This window comes from Haplochromis burtoni, unplaced genomic scaffold (genome assembly GCF_018398535.1).
Source record: "Haplochromis burtoni strain Fernald_Lab_line unplaced genomic scaffold, NCSU_Asbu1 Contig_8, whole genome shotgun sequence".
In the NCBI taxonomy this organism is placed as follows: Eukaryota; Metazoa; Chordata; class Actinopteri; order Cichliformes; family Cichlidae; genus Haplochromis; species Haplochromis burtoni.
The window spans coordinates 2,877,239-2,902,066 of NW_024582369.1; the positions used below are offsets into that span (position 1 = coordinate 2,877,239).

At 41.5% G+C, this 24,828-nt stretch overlaps 2 protein-coding genes across 4 annotated transcripts in view; one reads left to right on the plus strand and one right to left on the minus strand.

Moving 5' to 3' along the window:
- Positions 1-5,835, plus strand: part of ptk2bb (protein tyrosine kinase 2 beta, b) — a 23,704-nt gene extending 17,869 nt beyond the window's left edge. For all 3 annotated transcript variants that reach the window (XM_005914411.3, XM_005914413.3, XM_005914412.3), the window contains exons 22-31: positions 306-411; positions 502-561; positions 650-772; positions 902-1,054; positions 1,295-1,330; positions 3,192-3,210; positions 3,335-3,369; positions 3,575-3,709; positions 3,833-3,913; positions 4,423-5,835. In XM_005914411.3, the coding sequence (XP_005914473.1) occupies positions 306-411; positions 502-561; positions 650-772; positions 902-1,054; positions 1,295-1,330; positions 3,192-3,210; positions 3,335-3,369; positions 3,575-3,709; positions 3,833-3,913; positions 4,423-4,638 (964 nt within the window). In that variant the 3' untranslated portion in view covers positions 4,639-5,835. The remainder of the gene's footprint in view (positions 1-305; positions 412-501; positions 562-649; positions 773-901; positions 1,055-1,294; positions 1,331-3,191; positions 3,211-3,334; positions 3,370-3,574; positions 3,710-3,832; positions 3,914-4,422) is intronic.
- A 1,324-nt stretch (positions 5,836-7,159) lies between these two features.
- Positions 7,160-24,750, minus strand: chrna2b (cholinergic receptor, nicotinic, alpha 2b (neuronal)). The gene is made up of 6 exons (XM_042226470.1): positions 23,995-24,750; positions 18,802-18,953; positions 17,540-17,584; positions 17,232-17,341; positions 14,901-16,068; positions 7,160-9,054 (listed from the first exon to the last, which is right to left on the minus strand). The coding sequence occupies exons 1-6, from the start codon at positions 24,059-24,061 to the stop codon at positions 8,929-8,931; spliced, it is 1,668 nt and encodes a 555-aa protein (XP_042082404.1). The 5' UTR covers positions 24,062-24,750; the 3' UTR covers positions 7,160-8,928.
- Between the last annotated feature and the right edge of the window lie 78 nt (positions 24,751-24,828).

Consider the following 24,828-nt stretch of genomic DNA (forward strand, 5'->3'; position numbering starts at 1 on the left):
CTTTGATCCTACTGCTTGAACTAAGACTTTACAAATTTAAGAAACACAATGACAACATTCAACAATTTGACTTAACAGCATACTGCAAAAGCAACCCAAGAATTTCGCAAAACAAAAAGATTGGATATATTTTGTCTGTGGCCAAGTCAGTCAAAAGAGCATATTTTCAGTTACTGGAGATAAAAGTGAATACATAGCATCTCAACGTAGGTTAAACAGCATTTTCTGATGTCCATGGGTTCTAAACTTCAGGCACTGACTGCAAAGGATTTTTACACAGCCCTTAAAAACATTATCTTTAACAGTGATGTCCACAAGATGGAGAAGGAGCAGGAAGCGGAGAGAGAGAGAGACAGAGTGCGTTCCACCAAATTTTTCGAGTCCAAGTTCAACATTGACCCCCCGCCTAAGGTATAAATTATTTTTAAGTTTACCTACTGCTCAGTCTTAAAATTTCGATGTAACAAATTGCATTTTTATAATCTTTTACATTTCCTGAAGCCTTCAAGAATGAAACCAGCCCGGTTTGGGAACACACTCAGTATTGGTCTGCACATTCAGGTACTTTTAAGCAACCTCTAGACACATCCTTTGAGGTAGCTTTAATTTTTTTCCATATATAAGTGTGTGTCTGTTTGTATCTGTGCAGCTCAATGAGGCTCTGTGTGCCAGCTCACCTGACCTAGCCAGCCCATGTGACTATCAGTCTCCTGTCGACTCCAGCAACACTCTCGCACTACCTGCCAAGTCGCCCCGGCGCCGCAGCATGGGGGTAAGAGACACTAAGCACTTCCTTTAAAGGTTTAGCTGCACAACCTACTAAAGCACTGTATTATACTGTGTCGAACGAGGATTGTTTTAGTAACATTGTAATTACACTTCTCCATCGTTGTACTTGTAGGAGAACGAGTTTTTCAGAGTGGAACGGAACACTGGGGAAGACGCCCAGCTCCTGTGGCAGAGGGAGAAACACCAGATACATGAAACGCTCCGCAAGCAGAAAGAGCAGATGATGGAGGATAAAAAGTGGCTGAAAAAGGAGGAGAGACTGCTGGTGGGGAACAGAGCATCCTTTACTTTTGTCAAACCCCTCTATGTGTCTCTGCCCTCCTCTGGGTCCGAATGCAGTGTAGCTGTGAAGGCTACATGGAACGAGGCACCATTAAATAATATCAACCTACTTGTCCATCCAAAAAGCCCCACTAGTCTTAATTTGAATGTGCCCCTGATAACAGTTCCAAAGAGAGGGTCTTTATCTCTGTTGTATAAAATGAACCTGCCTGTTTCTTTGCAGGACCCCATGGGACTAGAAGATACTGCCAATCCAGAGGTAGGTGTGCTCCTGTACAGAGTGTAATTTTAATTACAGGCAGTTTAGTGAATCAATTTAGTTACAATGGAGACATAATTTTTTTTCAGATACCTAAAATACAAACAAAGTAAATGTTTTTTTTTTGTTTTGTTTTTTTACATTGTTGTCAGTCCAGTTGTGACTGTTTGTGATCACTGAAAAATGAGCTTCGTCATAGGTCACACTTCCTGCAGGGATCAGTATAGACCACTATTAGTCAACTTAGTTTAAATCTTTTATTAGATATTTTATTAAATAGACTTCAGGTGCATAAGTTTCTATCTATCATGCCACTGTCTGATGTACGGTGGCCCTGTGAGGCCAAACGGACTGTAAGAAAACACCAGCAATAAGAAAAGTGCTGCAAAAGCACATAAAACACCCACGGAAATAGGAAAAACGGAAACGAAAAAACAGATTTCCAAAAGCACAAGGGAAGTATTTCTGGGGAGACAATAACCCAACAGACCAGTTGCAGAAACCAAAATATGCTAGTGTGTTTTAATCTCATGATTAATGTGTGGATTTTTAGGCTAATAATTAGGCTAACACACTTACCGCTCACCTTTTCTTTGCGATAGATCCTCCACTTCTTTTAAGTCTCCCAGCGCAAATCTTAGCATAGTTTGGTTCCTGCAACTGGTCCGTCGCGTTATTGTCTCCCTAGAAAACCTTCCCTTGTGCGTTTGGAAATCAGTTTTTGCCTATTTATGTTTTCGTGTTTTCTATTTCTGTTTTCTTTTTTCCTATTTCCGTTGTGTTTTGTGTGCTTTTGCAGCGTTTTTCTTATTGCTGGTGTTTTGCAGTCCATTTGGCCTCACAGAGCCACCGTACTAAACTACTATACTACAACTAAAGCTTTACTACATATTTGTATCACCAAAACTACTATAAAGGTCCAGAGCCGCACAAAATAAACACATGATATACGTTATTACATTTTTAATTATTATATATTTAATATTAATAAAATATTTATATATAAAGTGTTATTATAACCCTAGAAAATAATGTATGTTTGTGTCATTTGACTGTTATTTTCTTTGATGAGGCATCCACATGATATATCCTGCAAAGCCTTTCCCCTTTTTCTTAATTTGAAATATACATTTATGACAGGAAGTGTGTTATTTAAGAGTATTGTCACTTTAATTAAGCATTTAAAGTTTAAAAAGGTATTAAAAGGCTAATTTATCAAGTCTAGATGATGTGCAGTGTTTAACAAATTAATTAGATGACCTGTCATAAAGAAAACATGCAAATATTTTAGAAATCTGTCAAAAACTTGTTAAAGCTGAAAGTGACCTTCTATGTGCAAGTTTGAGGCAGCATACTGGACTTCCCTGAGGAGTCAAATTAATTAGACATAACATTCAACCACTAAAATGAATTTTCCTGTTCATGAATAACTGACATCTTAATCAAAGAATAATAATGTCCCTTTAGAAACGAGCACCTCCCTGCTTTTTATGAAACAGTACATTTAAAAATTAATGGATAACGAGAATCATTTCATTTTAGCATTAAAAATATCAATTTGATTAAACACCTTGTTCACACTTGTGTAATAATCAATACAGAACACAAAAAATGATTTTGGTAATTACCAATACTGTTAATTTAGGGCAGCAGGGGCATAAACCTAATACTGGGTTTTTAAGCGCTTTTCTCTGCTTAAACTAACCAGCTGATTGGTCTCATATAACTATCAGCAGCATCAATTATTATGATTACTTTTGTGCGTTGTTGTCAATACATAATGCGAACTGTTGATTAGAAAGTGTAGAATTGTAAAAATTCCTCATCTCGTCCTCATGAGATCCTTCTTTTGTTCTTTTAGCCGGCTAACATCGAGATTGGTAAGCACTCAAAGCAATTCACAGATTGACATCTAAAATGATCTAAAGATGTTCCTTCGCTCCTTATGTATTTGATCTGCTATTTCTCCTCATCTGTCATATTTTTCATCTTTCTGCCATACAGCAGTGCCTGAGAAGCCGCCACGACTCACAGCAAAGGTAAGCAGGTTTAGTTTTCTTAAAATTATTTTTAGGCCATAGAAAAACATCATTTAATTTAATAGCTTTGATTTTTGGATGAAAAATTATTCATAATTTGTCCTTTTTTTTTGAACGGGCATCGATGCCACTGTTTTATCTAAGTAAGTGTCTTGTGATGTTATTTAGTATTTCAGTTCTTAAAACCTATTTACTCCTTTTTCAGCCTGCGCCCACAGCTGAGCTTGACCGCACAGATGACAAAGTATATCACTGTGTAATGGACTTGGTCAAAGTAGTTGTCCAGCTCAAGAATGACATCGCTGGGCTGCAGCCAGAGCAATGCATTACCCATATCAAGGTACACTGAGACAAATGATCTGCTTTGCACTTCAGTGTTACAGTTTGTTGCTGGTTTAATGTCACATTTTGAAATGCAAAGACAAAGCTCCTGAGTCATTTCTGTATTGATTTCTGCCCACAGTCTGTTGGGATGGCATTAAGAGATTTAATTAGCAGTGTGGATGAGATACTGCCCACCTTACACGGGTCTGTGAGGACTGAGGTACAGTATGACAGCATTATTTTATTATTTCATTTCCTTTCTGTGCATTTTTATCCCTTTAAACACAAACAAAGCAAAAACTATACAACTATTTTATCCCTTTAAATCCCAAACCATGAAAAAATTGCCAGAAAATTCAATTTTCTTTTTAAAAATAGTGTTCGGTGAACCTCCTGACATAACAAAGAACATTAAATATGATTTTAAATATATGCATTTTGATTTATATAATATTTGCTACAAAACATTTTTTTCAGTTTATTTCTTGAAACTTTTTACTTTAAAAAAATCGCACTGATGTAGAAGTCACAAAAACTCATCAGATATGATACACTTTCCTTTAAAGTTTACATTTTTTGGAGGGGGACACCCAGAATCCATATTTTTGCATCACAAAAGTACTGACGCAACGCCAGATTTCCTCAGCCGAAGAGCTGGCAAAACGTAAAACTCAGTCATCAAAGCGCCAATCTAAACAACTGATCCATTGGTCTTCTGTAATATCGCAGATCGAAGGCACCCAGAAGCTGCTGAACCATGACATGGGGGAGCTGATCAGCAAAATGCGGTTGGCTCAGCAGAATGCCATAACCTCTCTAAAGGAGGAGTGTAAGAAACAGATGCTGGCTGCCGCACACACTCTGGCTATGGACAGCAAGAACATGTTGGATGCTGTGGATCAAGCAAGAGTCAGGGCCAATTTAGCAAAGCCTGCTCCCCCTTAAAAGACATTAGATTTTTTTTTTTTTTCAGTTTCACATCAATCTAAATAGGGACTTCTTTTTTTTCTTAATATGTGAAAGTCAAAAATAACATTTGTGCATTGTAAAGCATGCATTTTTATTTGGATCACATCGATCAATCAGTGAAATGAATCCTGCAGCATCGCCGGTACTTTGGATAGCCACTGTCACGTTAATGAGAGTTTAGTTTAAATGTGATGCTACATATGGATGCATGTGTATTTTTAGGTAATGCAATAATACAGAAATGTGTCATTTTCCTTTTGCGGTCCCCTAGCATAATGTTTAGGATGTCAGTTATGCTAAATTTTAAATGATAACTGTACCTGTGTGTGATTGGTGAAGTGTTGACTCAGATATTTGCTTTGAAAGTTGTATTTGTAAATATAAAATGTGTTGCATGGGAAATGTTTCATGCAAAAAAGAAAACACATGTAAACAGTTTACTTTTGTCAGTAGTGAAATGTAAATATAGCATCAATGGCGTTTTGTTGTCGTCTTTGGTTGGCTGTATCGCACAAAGTCATGGGAATTAAAATCCACCGACCAGTGAAGGAAGCTCCCAAAAATCATATCCACGACAGATCGACCTGGTTTCACTTAAATCCAACCAAGATTGTAGGATAAGTAGCGAATTTTGTGAATGCTGAAAACTGCCTTTAAAATGACAAACACGACGTGGAGCTTAAGCACAGTTTGGCTGAAGAGTCATTAGGTGATCAAATTACTGCAAATTCTGAGCCATACTCTAGAAGGATGAGTGATTCTAGTGAACTGTAGAGGGAGGGGTGGATGTGTGCCTTGGCTGGATGAGATAAAAATGACCATATTAAAAGGTTAGTTGGCCATTTAAGTGGCATGACTCACACTAAACCAATGAACTAAAGAGCACAGTATTATCCTCACAAAGACCCAGCAATTCATTGTTGTCCTCTGTTAGAGACATGAGTCTGAGACCTCTGCATCAACCACAATTTATGCATCTGAGTCATACTGTAGTGTCAAGAGGACATACTGGGATTTCTATATGTCGGGGTTGGGTTAACAGAGCGCATGGACTTTCTTTTCAAAATGATGGGCATTGCAGCTCCAGATTTGTTTAAGGGAGATTAAATGATACGATATATACACACACATATAATTCTTTGATTTAGTTGGATTTCATAATTTTAACACTTTCAAAACAGAACTTTCATTCCCAGTCCTTTGTAGTGGACAGCAGGACTTACCAACTTCCATTTATAAGTGAGACGAAGAGAATTTTACCCAGAATTGTAGACAGGGTCTCAGGCGCATAGCTGTCTGGGGATGAAGTGTGGGAGGGCCAGGTATTAAAGCAGAAAGGTGAAAGTTCAAAGCACCTACCAGCATTCGAGAAGCGTCACTGTCCAGTTTTACATCGCCACAGAATGAGGTTGCCAACCAAAGAAGAATCAACAGATATATTTCAAGACAAAGATTAAACTATTCGGCCACAAAAGCAAGAGGTATTTTTGGAGGCATCAAGGTGAGGCTTTTCAAACCTAACAACACTGCATCAACACTGTTTTGTTGCCAGTGGTACTGGTGTGTTGCACAAAATGGATAGCCTAATGAAGGGGGACTACCTCAAAATTCATTAATCCGCTAGACCAGTGGTTCTTAACCTGGGTTCGATCGAACCCTAGGGGTTCGGTGAGTCAGTCTCAGGGGTTCGGCAGAGCCTCCACCATGACATGCATGGCTTATTTTGTGCACCAGTAAAAAACATATCTATGTCTTGACATTTTATTTTTCACTAAAGAGGGTTCAGTGAATGCGCATATGAAACTGGTGGGGTTCGGTACCTCCAACAAAGTTTAGAACCACTGCGCTAGACGGTTAAACTTGGACACAGTTGAGTGTTTCAGCAAGACAAAGGTTGTGGAATAGGTAATGCAGGCTAACACTGAGCTTCTGGAATAGCTTTCCCAAAGCCCCAACCTCATCAACTGAAAATTTGTGGATTATGCTTAGAAGCCACGTCTATGCAAGGAAACCAACCAATTCAAATGGCTTCTGTCGGTTCTGCAAAGAAGAGTGTTCAAGTATTCAGTCACAATTATGCCAGAAACTTGTTGATGGCTATCAAAAGTGTCTGAGGTGCAACTCTCTAAGGGACATTTCACCAATTATTAGTGGAAGTGCATATATATTTAAACCTGTATGTATATTTTTGACTATGTGGATTAGAGAAAACATGAAATAAATTCAAAGATCTGCACCCAGTTCTTGTTTTTTAAAGTCATGAAAGATGTATGCTGTATAACCCCCCACCCATCCCGGAAGAAGAACAATTTAAAAAAAAAATCATTAGAAGCCAGCATTACCTTGAAATTCATGCCCATGATGACTGTATGTAAACTTCTACATACCACTGTATAATTATCTACATAATGAGGTCATCTTAAAGCACAAGGAGATAGGAACATTTACATATATTTCAAGTCTTTACTGATGATCATTAAGTGTAGTTTCAGAGTCAGTTCTTTTATAAAAGAATACAAAAAATACTGTATAAGAAATTGTTTTTGTTTTTTTTCAAAGGTCAGTAAACAGCGTGCAGACAAATTTTCAAATTTGTTTCATGGGTTTTTATTGTATAGTACGCTCAATCAAAAATACTACAATTGTTGCAGCATCGCCAGAAGGAAAAAACCTGTGCTGATGCATTTTTTGTCTAAACCAAATCACCCCAACGTGTATCCAACATAGTCTATAATAATGGGTGTTCATCCCACCATACACAAAGAGAACAGTGTCATCAACAACTTTTAATCTGATAAAAAGCAACCCAGATGGTATTGTTTACATATTTAATTCTCCCTATTTTTTAAACGTTCACTGGTTTACCAGTATCATGGCACTTTGAACGGATTGTGATAAAATTACATGCATTTGTTGGCTCCAGTAGATGATAATAAATCTTGCAATGCAGACTAAGCTCTTCATTTTTCAGTTCATGACTGGAACCTTAAAAAGTAGCAAATGAATTCAAAACTTCATGAAGCAGTTTTGAGCATCACCACTGACCAATGGTGGCAAATTAAATGGAAAATGATTATATTTAGTCATTTGTCCAAGATCCCCTTTGGAGCAGCCAGTCCAGTTACCCCTGCTAAAATCAGACTAGGGATGCACTGAGGAGTATATCGCATTTGAATGCCCATTTCTTGAAGGATTATTCACCACCATCCAGAATATGTGGTGAAAGAAAACTTTGCTTAGAATCAAAGAGAACAGATTCATGACAAATATTGTTAAAATACAACTCAAATGTAGAATAGGCTCTAGTACTTAGTTTACAGGTGACAGCCTTCAGTGGCGTTAAGGTCAGGAAGGTGAATTTGTACATGTGGTTTAGCAGTCCACACTCTTGTATTGCTAATGTTTGCTGATGCATTTTCTGGACATATCAATGGTCAGACAAAAAGACAGACAGATAACCATGAAGGAAAGAGCATGAAAATAAGACGAATTTAAAACAAGCTTGTTTTCTTAATGTTTTAATCTCCATCCTTGAGCCTTTTACAACAAGCTACATTGGGATGATAAACTGAGTTTGATTCAGAGTTTGACTTCTGCTAAGACAGTAAGATGACAAACAGCTTTCACTGATCCCCCTGCTATCAGTGAATGCAATGTTATTAAGTTGTTGAGTTTTAAGCTGCAATCCCTGAAACTATAGGAAAGAAAAATATGATCACTGTGACACCCTACTAAGACAGCCGTTGGCACTATATATTTAACTAGCATGTTATGCTAACATGCTAAAAAGTGATTAACATTTGCACATTAAAATACCAACATTAGCACAGTTTTCAACAGCCATGTTAACTTTAGTGAATGTTAACATGCAAATGTTTGCATTCAGGTCAAAAACAACCTGAGAAATGTTACAGATGATGCTGAAGGAGTAAACCTGAGGCTGACAAAGTGCATCTGAGATGAAACTTGAGCCAAGACTTTATAGCTAACAGTAGGTTACTGAGTCTGATCTTCCCTTAAAAATGTAGATTGTAGTTGATTTTTATCCAACTGGGAATAAGAATCTGAAAATAGCAGAGTTGTCTCCACTATTCATAAGTTATATTTGGTGACGTGTAAAGAGCACAACGGCCTTTTGAGGACACCTGGGTTGCACCGAGTTACACAAAGTTGAGTCAGATTACCCGACTTGAAGAAGAGTTCAGCTACACTTTAAAGTATCTTTCAAGAGGAGGTGACTGTGAATTCAACCCTTTCCCAGAAGCCTTAAATCATGCCGGCTAGCCACGGTGGCAAGAACAGACCAATTGTCCCAAGCAGGCAGACAATAATGAACATCCACAGGAAGATACGGTCAATCACCATAGCAACATACTTCCAGTCCTCTTTCACCTGTGCAGAAAGAAGTAACAGAGAAGGGGGGGAGAACAAGAACAGAAATAATATCATGAATTTAAATAATAATTCACATCATGGGTGGTATTGTTTGCTATGAAAAATATGGTTCATAAGAAAAACTACTCATCACACAAGCTATGTCATATATTCATGCACATTTCTGCACACTTTTGCTGACCTGTTCCTTCTATTTTCTTCAGTCAATGCGATTTGCTACAACCTGTCTGTAACCAATCAAACTTTTAAACAGTTCTTTCTTAGCTGCTCCCAACAGTAATTTCAGTGTGATGTTAGGCATATAATGGGATTTAGCTCCATGCATTACTGCTCCATGTATCTGCCCTTGAAGTTTAATATCTGTCTCCAGAAAAGCTCTCTTCAGTCACTCAGCTGCCAAAGCCAGTTTTTATACCTCTTCAGTAACTTCCTATATATGACAATAAAAAGAAAAGTTGTATTTTTCTTTTTATTTAAAAGTTACTTTTCTAGGGCAAAATGGTGCCTCACAGCAAGAAGATCCTGAGTTTGAAATAATAATTTCCCCTAGGGATCAATAAAGTATTCTGATTCTGAATCTGATTGAGGCTGAGGGCCTTCTGTGTGGAGTTTGCATGCTCTGCTGTGTTTGTGTGGGTTCTCTCCCAGTACTCCAGTTGCCTCCCACAGTCCAAAGATATGCAGTAAGTGGGATTATGTTCACTCTATTATTCAAATTTGCCCAGAAGTGCAATCTTATCCCTGTGTCAGATGGTGACATATCCAAGGTGTGCCCCGCCTCTTGCACTATACTAGCTGGGATAGGTTTTAAGGATAAGAAAGAGTATGCTAAATTTCTTATGCTTGCTATTTTGTCCATGAATACTCTGCAGGCTTTCTGCCCTCCCGTCTGGTTTTTCAAATGCACTAAGAGGCGCAATATTGATAAAAATCTGAATAATATTTTTTAACAACCAAAGGGAAGATGTTCAAGTTGTTTTGGCAGGACAAAGTCTTACTGAGAGACTACGGACTGAGACACTAAAAGACTGAGTTATCAAACTTCAGTATATACTGCTTATTTTGGTTCTTATTGTCAGGTGTCATGATAAACTGAGAGCTTAAGATTTTTTTTTTTTTACATGTTCTGGGTATCAGTATACAGTTAGGTCGGACGACACAAATGCAGCTTTGCTTTTGCAAACCATCTCAGTGGATTTTAAATCAAAGAATCAAGATGAGATCAAGGTGCACACTTTAACTTATGGGGTTTTACAAAAGTATTGCCCTAACCTTTTAGGAATTATCTACATTTTTATTCACAGTACCCCAGTTGCAGTGGCTCAAAAATAAATGGACAAACTCATAATTAAAAATATAAAGATTATTTTCATTCTTGGATGATTCTCTTCTGGAGACTCTCTGTTAGGCCTCTACTGAATCTTGTGAAAAACCTGAAGTTAAAACTGAGATTTTATTTTCAAAATAAGTTGTGTTTCTCTTTTAATACAAAGAAGCGGCTTGTTGCTGCAACATTCTTGCCTGTGCTGGATTATGGTGATATTCTATATATGAATGCTTCTGCTCAATGTCTTCGAATGGTTGATTCTGTGTATCATGCTTCTCTGAGGTTCATCACTAACCGTAAATTTCTGACTCACCACTGTGAGTTATACTCTCAGGTAGGATGGCCTGCTTTGGTAAGTTGGAGGAACTCTCATTTATACAGTTTTATATATAAGGCGATACTTGGGTTGCTGCCTTCTTATCTATGTTCCCTGCTTCTAATGAAACATGCTGGTCGGTATTCTCTTCGTCCGCATGGCTACTTGTTGCTTTCTGTTCCATTTGCCCGAACTGAACTTGGTAAAAGAGCTTTTGTCCATTTAGCACCCTCGGCTTGGAACAAACTGCAGAAGGAATGGAAAATGACTGAATTCATTTCATTAAGTGTTTTTAAATCTAAACTATGAATCCTTGAGGCCAAGTCCATAACATGCAACTGTTTCAATTAGATTGATTGTCATTTTAACTGACTTTTTTATTTTTATTTGAATTTTATTGAATTTTATTTTATTTTATTTGTATTCTTTCACTTATTGTTGCATGTGTGTTGTTGCTGCCTGTGTTTGAGTAATTTCTGTAACTGTGAGACATCTGCTGCTGCCTATCTTGGCCAGGTCTCCCTTGAAAAAGAGGTTTTTAATCTCAATGGGATCTTCCTGGTTAAATAAAGGTTAATAAATAAAATAAATACTGCAGCCACCTTCAGTAGCTGCTTGTTTGTGAGTCATTCAGTTTTATCTTCAGCTACAGGCTCTACTGCAGTGACTCCAAAAGTGTAGGATGGGTCCCCCTGTGGGCTGTGAAGGTATTGCAGGCCTTAGTATTAAAAGAAATTGCGTTTGAAATAGAACTATGTACAGTTACGTATTTATATAAATGCATTTATTTATGTAAAAAGTGAACTTCAGAGCAAATGGAAACATCTATATCAAACCAATTTAACAAACATGCAAAGGACTATCACTGATATTAAGAGCTGGGTCTCCAGCTATGGCCCGGAAACTAAGCAGCATTGTTCAGTGAAAGAATCCTGAAGGATGGCCATAAAGTCCATAAGGTCACGGGTGCACTCTAAATCCTGGTTTGCCATTTTTCAACACTCACAGGATTGTGAATTGTTGCATGTACCATCGACAGGCCATGCCCAAACACTGCTCACTAACCACCCTGCTTACTAAACTCAGTTCCATGCAACTTCTTTCTCTTTCCTAAAATGAAATTCAAGATAGGGGAAAGGATCAGTTGACAAAGAGCGAGCGAGTGAATTCGACAAAGTCGAAAGCTGACGGCAGCTCGCGGCCCTTGCTGTCGAGGTGACTGTCATCTGCGCTTATGCGCCGGGTGGCAGTTCGGAGTACCCAGCCTTCTTAGAGTCCCTGGGGGGGGTGCTGGAAGGTGCTCCACCTGGAGACTCTGTTGTCCTGCTGGGAGACTTCAATGCTCACGTGGGTAACGACAGCGAGACCTGGAGGGGCGTGATTGGGAGGAACGGCCTCCCTGATCTGAACCCGAGCGGTGCTTTGTTATTGGACTTCTGTGCTAATCACAGTTTGGCCATAACGAACACCCTGTTCGAACATAAGAGTGTCCATAAGTGCACGTGGCACCAGGAGCTCTAGGCCGAGGTCGATGATCGATTTTGTAATCGTATCACCAGACCTGCGACCATATGTTCTGGACACTCGGGTAAAGAGAGGGGCTGAGCTGTCAACTGATCACCACCTGGTGGTGAGTTGGATCAGGTGGCGGGGGAGGACGCTGGACAGACCTGGTGCACCTAAACGCGTAGTGAGGGTGTGCTGGGAACGTCTAGCAGAGGCCCCAGTCCGCGAGATCTTCAACGCACACCTCCGGCAGAGCTTCAACAGCATTCCGAGGGAGACTGGGGACATTGAGTCCGAATGGACCATGTTCACGTCCATTCCGAAGCTGCTGCATTGAGCTGCGGCCAGCAAGGTGGTTGGTGCCTGCCGTGGTGGTAATCCCCGAACCAAATGGTGGACACCAGAGGTGAAGGGAGCCACCAGGCTGAAGAAGGAGTGCCTATCGGGCTTGGTTAGCCTGTGGGACTCCGGAGGCAGCCGACAGGTATCGACAGGCCAAGCGGAATGCGGCTCGGGCAGTGGCTGAAGCAAAAACTCGGGTGTGGGAGGAGTTCGGAGAGGCCATGGAAAAAGACTTTCGGACTGCCTCGAAGAGATTCTGGCAAACCGTCAGGCGTCTCAGGAGGGGAAAGCGGTGCTCTACCTGCGCTGTGTATAGTGCTGGCGGAGCGCTGTTGACGTCGACTGAGAAAATTGTCGGGCGGTGGAAGGAATACTTCGAGGACCTCCTTAATCCCACTGACACGTCTTCCGAGGAGGAAGCAGAGTCTGGGGATGAGGGGTATGACCCGCCAATTTCCGGGGGCGAGGTCACTGAGGCAGTTAAACAACTCCTTGGTGGCAGAGCCCCTGGTGTTGATGAGGTCCGCCCCGAGTTCCTGAAGGCGCTGGACGTTGTAGGGCTGTCTTGGTTGACACGCTCTGCAATGTTGCGTGGAGATCAGGGGCAGTCCTGTGGACTGGCAGACCGGGGTGGTGGTCCCCATCTTTAAGAAGGGGGACCGGAGGGTGTGTTCCAACTACAGGGGGATCACACTCCTCAGCCTCCCTGGGAAAGTCTATGCCAGGGTGCTGGAAAGGAGAGTTCGTCCGCTAGTCGAACCTCGGATACAGGAGGAACAATGCGGTTTTCGTCCTGGTCGCGGAACACTGGACCAGCTCTTTATCCTCTCGAGGATACTTGAGGGTGCATGGGAGTTTGCCCAACCAGTCTACATGTGTTTTGTGGACTCTGGAGAAGGCATTCGACCGTGTCCCTCGGGGTGTCCTGTGGGAGGTGTTGCGGGAGTATGGGGTGTCTGGCCCATTGCTACGGGCCATTCGATCCCTATACAACCGTTGCAAGAGCTTGGTTCGCATTGCCGGCAATAAGTCGGACTCGTTCCCGGTGGGTGATGGGCTCCGCCAGGGCTGCCCTTTGTCTCCGGTTCTGTTCATAATTTTTATGGACAGGATTTCTAGGCGCAGCCAAGTGGCGGAGGGCTTTCGCTTTGGTGGCCTCAGAATCTCATCTCTGATTTTTGCGGATGATGTGGTTCTGTTGGCTTCATCGGGTGAGGGCCTCCAGCTCGCACTGGACGGTTCGCAGCCGAGTGTGAGCAGCGGGAATGAGGATCAGCACCTCCAAATCTGAGGCCATGGTTCTCAGCCGGAAAAGGGTGGAGTGCCCACTCCAGGTCGGGGATGAGTTCCTGCCCCAAGTGGAGGAGTTCAAGTATCTCGGGGTCTTGTTCGCGAGTGATGGGAGAAGGGAGCCGGAGATCGACAGACGGATTGGGGCTGCAGCTGCAGTAATGCAGACGCTGCACCGGTCCGTCGTGGTGAAGAGGGAGCTGAGTGTAAAAGCGAAGCTCTCAATTTACCGGTCGATCTACGTCCCTACCCTCACCTATGGCCACGAGCTGTGGGTAGTGACCGAAAGAACGAGATCGCGGATACAAGCGGCAGAAATGAGCTTCCTCCGAAGGGTGGCTGGCCTCTCCCTTAGAGATAGGGTGAGAAGTTCGGCCATCCGGGAGGGGCTCAGAGTAGAGCAGCTGCTGCTCCACATCGAAAGGAGCCAGCTGAGGTGGTTCGGGCATCTGACAAGGATGCCCCCTGGGCGCCTCCTGGGCGAGGTGTTCCAGGCATGTCCCACCGGGAGGAGGCCCCGGGGCAGACCCAGGACACGCTGGAGAGATTATATCTCTCGGCTGGCCTGGGAACGCCTTGGTATTCCCCCGGACAAGCTGGAGGAGGTGGCTGGGGAGAGGGAGGTCTGGACCTCTTTGCTTAGGCTGCTACCCCCGCGACCCGACCTCGGATAAGCGGATGAAGATGGATGGATGGATGGATGGAAGATAGGGCCTATTTTTTACACACGAACAATATTCAGCACTCACTGAACAGCAGGCGGTCAGGACAAAAATTTCCAGGGTGCATTTCAAACATAGGAGGAACACTGAGAGTCGTCTGTGGCTTGAAGACAATCTTGAAGTGTATGGCAGCCAAATTTAACTCGCGTATGATTTTTAATTTATATAGAGTATTAGGAATTTTGATTGCGCCTTGCACAGGTATTATCTAATCAACATGCCCAGAGTATGATTTTGTATCAAAACTGAGATAAATGTAAATTGGAATACCATCAGTAATACAAATGAACAAAATGCCATTCTGCTTTTATATTAGATGCATTATTTCCTTGATACTCACACTGAAGTCAGCATCCTCAGCCCTCAGGTGGTCTGCAATGTAGTGCACCCCTTCTAATGCACGCATGACACTTGGTGAAAGCAGGAAAGCTGACTGTGACACTTTATTGTCAACTTTAGCCGGCCGAGGAGTGGAATTACCTCTGGTTCCAGTTAAGTGCCTGTTCCCCCCTGCCACCACCTCTTGTCGGCTCTGGCTGTTCTGTGGGGTTTTTTGTTGTGGTGGAGGAGTTGACCCTGGAGGTCTGGGAGAAGGAGGACGGAAGGAGAAATAGGATGTCAGTGTTCCCAGCTCCAAGTCCTCATAACAGCTTCTCTCGGGGTCTTCCAATGTGGTCCCATCTCTTAACCAGTTAGCTGAGGTGCTAATACAGTTGCCCGATTTATACCCGGCTATTCGGAGCTGGCGCCGCTCTGCCACCGCTTCCTGTTGAAGGAGCAGCAGCCTGCGACGGCGGCCATCCGGTGCGGGCCGTCTCATGAACAACCAACGTGGAATCAAGTCCAGGAACACAGAGTGGACCCAGTGGGGCATCTTGTGAGTGCTGGGAGAGCGGTGGTGGACGTTGAGGACAAAGACAGTGATAACGATGGACAGGGTGACAAAAATCATGGTGAAGAGGAGATACTCGCCGATGAGAGGGATAACGAGGGATGTGGATGGTATGATCTCCGTGATGAGTAGCAGGAAGACAGTGAGGGATAACAACACGGAGATACACAGGGTGATCTTCTCACCGCAGTCTGACGGTAGATAGAAAACCAAAACCGTGAGGCATGAGATAAGCAGACAGGGGATGATGAGGTTGATTGTGTAAAATAAGGGAAGACGTCGGATGATGAAGAAGTAGGTGATGTCTGGGTAAATCTCATGGCAGCAGTCATATTTCTTTGTATTATACGTTCCCACGGCATTGATGATGGCCCATTCGCCGCTCTCCCAGTAGTTGCTGAGATCCACAGTATTTTCAATCTGCTCCAAGTCAATTTTGGCTTTGTCGTAAGTCCAGGAGCCAAATTTCATTTTACAGTTTTGTTGATCGAAGGGGAAGAAGGTGACATCAATGCTGCAAGAGCTCTTGTAAATAGCAGGAGGCACCCAGCGAATTTTGCCCGTGTAGAATAGGTGAGCTTTTGTCATGTGGGTCACAGCAAATTCGCCATCAGCACTGCAGAAGGAGAAGTTTGTCATATAAGTCATGGAAACACACAAAACACCTCATCTTAGAGCGAAGGCTACATCAGATAAGAAATCATAACCTTCACTGTGATCAGTTCTATTCCCCTTCTTCTTTCCTGAGATTTTATTTCCTTTTTTTTTTTTCATTTTGGAAACTATGTAGTGAAAAACTGTCTATAATCTCCCCTCCATTCACCACTTTAATGGCAACACTAGCTTCAGCAGAAGATGTAATCATACGTCCTTATCATTTAATCAGTCTCACCTCTTTTAATTTCACATACGGACTGTGATTACACGAGCGCGCTGGAGCAGAAACCTATCATCAGCGTGCTCGGTTTAATCTCCAGGAGGTGAATTTAGGTGACGGGAGAGGTTTCTCAAAAGTGGTTTTTGCAATCAGTTTCCCACTGGAGCGATAGACATGTAAAGGCTGCCTTGAGTTCGATGAAATGAAATGCACTCCACCAATTTTTACTAACAGACGTGCAAAATTTAAAATGGAGTATCTTTTTCATTTTGCTAAATGAAACAGATAATAAAGAGCTGTGTTTACATCAGCGTGTAAACTATACCGCACATATCTCAGAAGGTACAAATAAAACCAGCCACCCAATCAGGACTGGAAGAAACATGAGAAAGAGGAGCAAACCATTGTTTTCACAGACCACTAGATGGTGCCATCTTCTTACACATACTGTTAAGGCAACAGGCGTGAGTTTGGACTCCTTTGTCATGCTACAATAAGAGCATAGCTGTTAGACAGCCCTAAATCTGCCATTACAATCCTCTGAAGCATTTTGGCAAACCTTGAAGTGTTCAGCAGCGTCTCAGTACGGTAGAGAGAAATAACTGTGATTGGTTATGCAGTTCAGAACTGAATAGACTCAGAATCAATTGTTTGACAGTATATTAATCCGAATAAAAGATTAATGAGTTTAGTGAGTTTGCTAAAAAAAATGCAACAAATATCAGAGTAAAGCTGTTTAACTGAATGTCAGATATTAGTTTCTTGAACAATTATAGTTATTTTACTCTCATACGCTCATTTGCACAACTGAGCTTTACTGTAGGCCTGAGTGTTTAATAAAGAGTTAATTAGATAATCAAGAAAAGAAATGCAGTAACCATTACATTTTATCTCAGACTCACTTGTTATAGAGGACGATATCTGGTACCCATATGAGCTCTGACGGCACTCTTATGGATGTCACGTTGTCATAGTCAGACGGTCTCCAGCGAAGCTTGTAGTCATTCCACTCCTGCGAGACACAAACAACACGAATCAGTCTGGAGGGCCGTGGCCCCATTTGTATTCATCATATGAGTCATTCACTTCAACAATGCAAATGCTTTTTTGCATTCCTAACATTTTATGTCAGCATAATCCCCTCATGAATATAAAAAAATAAAAAATAAAATCTTAATAATAAATCAACACTGACACTAGATTTCCTAACCTGTTTAAGCCACACGTTGGTTGTCATCATTTGATTCTTTTCATCCTGAAAGACAGACAGATAGAGAGCGAGAATGATGGAAATATTGTTAAAGTTGTCAACTGGGGGTTCAGACCAGAGAAATATGTCTGTGTTTCTTGGTGTTTTGTCAAAGGAAAACTCAAATATAACTTTCTGCTACTTTAAGGACTTTATGGAAATCATATACACAGCTTCCTTCATAGCTGTGGGATGTAGTGTACCCATGAACAGGCCTATACTGACCTTGAAACCAAAGTTTGAGTATATGCTGTACAGGCATCACTGTATTTAGTCAATGCACAGAAATATCATAACCCTATCATCACCGATCATGAGGGTTTCGGTGATGAAGACATCTGAACATTGTTGTTGTTGTTCCTAGAGTATTTAAAAGTAGGATGGGAGGCAGAGCCTTCAGTTTTCAGGCCCCTCTTCTGTGGAACCAGCTTCCAGTTTGGATTCGAGAGACAGACACTATCTCTACTTTTAAGATAAGGCTTCAAACTTTCCTTTTTCCTAAAGCATATAGTTAGGGCTGAATCAGTTGAGCCTGAATCCTCCCTTAGTTATGCTGCAATAGGCGTAGGCTGCTGGGGGATTCCCATGATGCACTGAGTGTTACTTCTTCAGTCACCTTTCTCAAACGCTGTGTTAATAGACCTCTCTGCACTGAATCATACTTGTTATTAATTTCTAACTCTCTCTTCCACAGCATGTCTTTGGCCGCCCCTCCCTGAGCCTGGTTCTGCTGGAGGTTTCTTCCTGTTAAAAGGGAGTTTTTCCTTCCCACTGTCGCCAAAGTGCTTGCTCATAGGGGTCACATGATTGTTGGGTTTTTCTCTGTATGTATTATTGTAGGGTCTACCTTACAATATAAAGCGCCTTGAGGCAACTGTTGTTGCGATTTGGTGCTGTATAAATCTAATTGAATGGAATCGAATCGAACAATCATTTATTTTTTCTGAATGACACTAGAGCAGGGGTAGGCAACTCCAGGCCTTGAATGCCGGTGTCCTGCTGGTTTTAGATGTGTCCTTGATCCAACACAGCTGATTTAAAGGGCCACCTCCTCAACATGTCTTGAAGTTCTCCAGAGGCCTGGTAATGAACTAATCATTTGATTCAGATGTGTTTAATCAGGGTGAGATCCAAAACCTGCAGGACACTGGCACTTGAGCCCTGGATCATCATCATATGTCACATCACCAGCTCTTTGTGGCAAACGCAAGGCAAACACTCACCACATCAATAAGCTGGGCTATGGAGAGTCCAAACTTGACAATGACGACGTCGGAGATGTTTGGCACAGGTCTCGACCACTTGTTGTACCCAGCGAACAGGGTCTTGAAAAGGTCATCTTCAGCATGTGAGTGGGTCTTCTCGTCACAGAGGGCTGTGGATACATTACTGGTGTAGTTAGCCATTTATAGAAGACAAATGCAATAAGTGAAGTGGGTAATTTAGGAATTTGTAATATTTCTATTCTCTTGTTGGTTAATATATTTATTCATCTCTCTTGGATCTGCATCATAGAGTTTGTTAACATTTAAATAAGCTAACATGGGGCTGTTAAAACTACAGGTGTATGTGATAAAGACCTCGCCTGCATCTTGACACTAAATGCATTTGCACTTTTTTAATGCATTAATATTATTGGTGAATATTTAATGGTATGGCATTCTAAGACTGAAACGGGATGAAAGAAGCGGAAGCTGAATGGTATATGTTGGGATCACATCCATGTTCTGTCATCTGTGTCTCTCCTAATCTTCACTTAACAAATACTAGTAAATCTGGCTGGCATCTGGGTTGCTTTTGGGAGCAAGAGAGAACTGCGAACATGTCGTGCTTCATCACAGAAGCCTACTCTAAACATCTAAGACTTTTCTTTGTAAAGTCTTATCGACTTTTCACATCTTAGCAAATCTTTTGATCTCTTGATCTCGGCTCCCCTTGAGGGCTGCCTGCTAGAATCTCTCAAGCTGAGAAGGTGGAGACAAAGGAAGCGTCTCTCCTCCCCTCGACAGTAATACCATTTCAGCTATACAATCTCTAAAGTCTTATTATTATGTATGTAAGGCCTCGCAGTGAGAGGCGGCTTGATTAAATTGATTCTGAATATGCACTCTAGTCAGATTTGTGTACAAGCTGGGACTGAGTCACCGTATTGTGTTTCTGCAGAATGAAAAGCATGGAAATAGACAGGAATCCCGTCCCTTGGGGATTACTGCTTCCACCTTCATCAGTGTAGTCAGAGTCAATTACACACATCATTACTCGCTACTGTTAAGTGGAGGTGAGCTAATTTCTCACCAGTGAAGGGTGTTTATTGTTGAGCTGTCTGTCACTCTGTGTTACGTCTGATGCATGAAACAATTAACTGATGCTTCTGATTTGGAGTGGAGGCTAACGGTTGGGTATATTTGTCTAATTTTTTTTTCACATACTGATGCTGGGAGATTAGACATATATAGTAATATATATATATATATATATATATATACTATTATGTAGATAATATGATTAATAAGCATTTAAGGCTACGTTCACACACACTGCAGGTCTTAATGCTCAATTCCGATTTTTGATCAAATCACGATTTTTTTTGTCTGGTTGTTCACTACTACAAATAAAATGTGACAGCAAACGCGCTCTAGTGTGAACGGTTCACGGCCCTCAAAGCGGCCCGCATGCGCAAAAGAAGACGTCACACACAACGCGCTCTGTTTACGGAAGTAAAAATGGCGGCTACAGAGCTAGTAGGTGTTGTTGCAGCAGTCTATCAATTTCTGCACAGTTGTAACCGACAGAATTTTGACAAATTAATTAGAGAAAAAATGACACTGAGAAAAAAGAGAGCCCGTGCTTTAACGATGGCCGCCATGCTTTCTCGTTTGTCTTCTCCGGCGCTGATAATTGGCGTCTGTCTTGTGTCAGTGACGTAAAAGACGGATTTAATGCGACATGACCATTCAAACAGCAGTCGCTTTCTAAAACATCAGATATGTATTGGATTCAGTACCACATGCGAAAGTGACCCAGGTCGGATTTGAAAATATCGGATTTGTGCTGTTCACACTGTCATACCATGATTGGATATGGGTCGCATAGGGTCAAAAAACTCGGATTTTATGCGCTTTTGCCTGCAGTGTGAACGTAGCCTAAGACTGATATCGACACCAATATTTGGTTATTTTTGAAAAACACAAATTTCTTTCTTTTAGAAAGGTAGCAGTGGCTGGAGCCCATCCCAGCTGTCATAGTGCGAGAGGCACGGTACATCCTGGACAGGTCCCCAGTCTAATGCAAAGAGACAGACAGACAACTAGTCTCACTTACATTCACACCTATGGGTAATTTAGAATCATCAATCTACACTAATTTCATGTCTTTGGACTGTGCGACAAAACTGGAGAGAACCCGCACAGACACAACCCCTTTAATCAGGGCCAGTTGGTTGATTTGAACTCAGGCCCTTTCTGCTTTGAGGCAACATTGCTAACCACCGCACCACCGTGCAGTTAAAGTTCCCTTATATTTATTATGTGTGGTTGTTTATTTAGTCATTTGCGATTCGTGTGACTGCGCTCGGATCAGCTGGTTGTTGTGTTTATGGCATGCCAAACATGTGTTGCTGACAGGGAAGTTGTAGAGCGCCCTCCGGTAGACAAAGTATTCAACATCAACACTCACAATATAGTTCGAAGTTGCTTCTCTCACCTCTACTTATTAAAATTAAACTTATCAGCCTGTGTAAATGTCAATACTAATAAATCTGCAAATTCTGCAAATAGCTAATATTGGTCAATAATACTGGCTTTCCGATGCATCTTGCATCTAACTTGTATTGAGTACCTTGAATGTGTTTTATATTTGCTATTACTGTACATCTACCTGCCTAGGTATTGGCACAATGCACCTCTTAAACTGTCACTTTATTATTTGCGATGTAGCTGCACTCATTCGGTCCAATTGTAATGCCAACTAACGGCTTAAAAATATATTGTTTTGTTCATGCTAAACTACCCACTATAAAGTCTTTACAGAATGGCAGATTATAACTTTTAGATGGTTTTTGTATGGTTCTCATTTAGAATTCAGTAACAAAGAAAATACGTGTGTGTTCAATAATGTCAAAATATTTAATGATGTGGCATTTTTGTTTACTGATATATTGCCTTATTGTTCAATTAATCAAAGCAGAAAAAAATTAATTGTATCAAAATAAAATAAAATAAACTCAATTAAGATGTGATTACATCTACATGTCACTAATACACCAATGTTTCTGGAGCTCTGTTTGTTAGCATAGGTTATAATAGGGTCCACTCAAGTGTGCTACCATCAAGGGACCTTCAAATGAAACCTTGGACCACCTTCATCTGGCAGCAGTCATGATTGCTTAGCCAAGGACACATCACTATCTGTCTATGGGTGAGTTGTGGCTCTGTTGACAGCATTACCATGTATTTACAACCTGTAACTGTAGGACAGGCCACTAGACGATGACCACTTGATGGACTTGCATGTTGCACAGAGCTAATCCAAGCAAAGCATGCAAAACTGCTTCAGTGAGATTTATTGCCTGTGCTAACTGAATGGCTTGGTTTGGTTTGGCTTTACCAACAAAAGGCTGCAAAGGATGCAAAATTTGGCAAGGTCCTTCTTCTCTTGTTGATGCAGTAGTTTGTAGAAAATATACATTAGAGGTGGTAATCAATATGTGAATTCACTTTCAATTTTCCTAAGGTACACCTGGGCTCATGTCTTGTTATCATGAACTAATTTCAATCTGGCAAACAAGCAGGCACTAGAGAATTCCTATCTGCTATCTTGACAGTCGGGGCAGTGCGTATTCATCTGTCCGTGCATCTGGGAAAGACCAGATGTGGCGCTGGAAAAAAGCCTCTTGGGTACCACATATCAAACCTCGTGCCAGGGGAGAGTTGAAATGAGGTGACACCTTCAACATCCGGCACACTGGGCCCAGTATATTTGGACCTTAGCCAAGTCACTTGGCAAGGTGTTTAAAACACTGACCAGTTTGGATCATCGAGTCAGCAGCTTCTCTGGCCAGAGGTGCTTTTCATGAAATTGGGCTGTCAAATAATTACAGTAAAAAGTTTACTAAAAGAATGCTGCAGATCTTTTCTTTGTGTGTGTGTGTGAAAAACTGCAGGGTTTAAGTCAGAAAGCTGAAATCTATCTATGTCATACCAATAAGCATATGATTATGTAGTCTACCTACACATTTGATAACTGAAGCATACAGAGACAGAGTATATTTGGTGCTTTGAAACCCTTTTCAACAAGAACTCATTTTATCCTCGATCTCTGTATGGGAATGCTTTTTGTCTGCACATAAGTTGTGACTGCAACTGATAATTTGTGATTGCAAATTCTGACATCCATGTCAAAACTGGACTTCCAGAGTAGCTAACTGGGCTTCAGTGTCAATCTTGAATGAATCAAACACTGTTTCCACAGAAGTATGCACTAGACCGTAAGAAATTGTAGCTTAAATCATTTCACAACAAAAGCAACAAATTGAGGCACAATCTGGCATCGACTGCTCCAGTCGTCTCTCAGTTTCTTCCTTTAAAGATGTTTCCTTCTCTGGTCCCTTTGTAGCTTTTTTGAAACAAGATTAACTTCCTCTGAAAATGTAGCAGCATGACTATCAGTTGTTGCACCAATTTGTGTGGCTCATTTTTCACACTGTTATGTTGTCCGCTGTCCTGCTTTTGTACAGAAAGAAGCAAATGCCTTCATTCATCTCTTACATTTCTTCTATTTATCTTTCTAGCAACAACTTCTTTTCTCATAAGCTAAATAGCTGCTTCTCTGGAGGTGAACGTGTTAAATGAAGAGGTAGTTCCCAATGCATGAAACAGACATCCAGCTAAATGTGAAAATAGGACCGTGAGCCTTTTAAGTAGTCATGTGTGAGACTGCAAATTTCTGATACCAAGCAAATACTGGGTTAATATTGCAGATACTGACAAATACTTTTAACATAGAAAGGTATTTATTTATAAACTGCCTTTTTTCTCCTTTTTTATAATGCATGTTTGAGGTATATTTTTCCATAAAAAACAGATAAATAATTTATTTAACACAATTCAGTGGGCTACACACTAAACTTAAAGGAAGGAAACAAACTATCGAACGTATTGCGCTAGTATCGATCCAATACCGATACTAGCAATGACATCAATACTATCCCTGTTTGGATCCATCGATCACCTTTAATTTTGAAAAGTGCCGAGCATAACTGAACAGTAAGGTTAGAATATATTTTTCCAGTCTGTGACTTACTTCTTTGCACTTGCTCAGTTGCTCATCTCTCAGAACCTCCATGGTTCAAACACACCTGCTATTATTGCTGTCATTAACATTAGCCCACTAGAAAACATAGTTGTAAAAGTACTTACCGGCCGGACTCAAGAGTAGCGCCCAAATAAAAGCCGTCCCGGCGGAGAACAGGTGGTTGGATCCCATTTCGTCCTCTTGACAGCAAAGAAAACTTCACAAGAAAGCACGGAGCAGCTTCCGTCCACTGTCGAAACGCTATGTGGAAAAGTGTGAGCAACATCTGTCATCTTCGCAGCTGAGAAGCACGTTAGGACCACATCACAGCTACTGTCACGATAACCGCTTTCAAGTCTGTAGGCGGGGAATGACAGTGACAGCGCTCTGACTGACTTACTTTAGATCTCAGCATAGATAAGTCTCCGTCTCTGCTCACTGTCAGCGCTGTTTGGACCGGAGGAGAGCGAGTACCGTGCCATCAGTTTCCGCGCAATGAGCGCTATCCATCACTGGGTGCTGAATCAGGGAGCGGCACTATAACACTGTGTGTCCCAGCTTTGCTGTAATTGCTCATACCAGCTCATAAAAGTAGCTCTATAAATCTGTTTTCAGGAAATCAATTCACGGAAAGTAGTCGGATTTTCTTCTGCGTAGAGAGAATCCAAACAAATGCGCCTGTTACGCAGGGTGCCAAGAATTTGGCGTCCAATCCTGTGAGTGTGTTCTGTTTTAAAATTCAAAGTAGTAGTTTTCCATGACTGGCAGCTGGACAGTGTAATAAGTGTAATATGTAAGGTTGCCGAAATAACAGGAGGAGATGCAGGGCACGTCTGAGCACTTGCCTCTTTATTTGGCACCTAAAGCGACTCGCTCTCTCGCTCTCTCCCTCTCTCCGTGTGTGTGTGTGTGTTTAAGAGACACACCTACACAGAACCCGTGTGTTTAAATGCTGACCA

Bases quoted from the DNA above. Each gene is read 5' to 3' on its own strand.
- chrna2b (XM_042226470.1), bottom strand. From the start codon at position 24,061: ATGGGATCCAACCACCTGTTCTCCGCCGGGACGGCTTTTATTTGGGCG. The intron at 17,585-18,801 runs GTGAGTGTTTGC...TCTGTCTTTCAG, and splicing joins TAGCCCAGCTTATTGATGTG to GATGAAAAGAATCAAATGAT. The intron at 9,055-14,900 runs GTGAGTATCAAG...CTTTCTGCACAG, and splicing joins CTGAGGATGCTGACTTCAGT to GTGAAAGAGGACTGGAAGTA.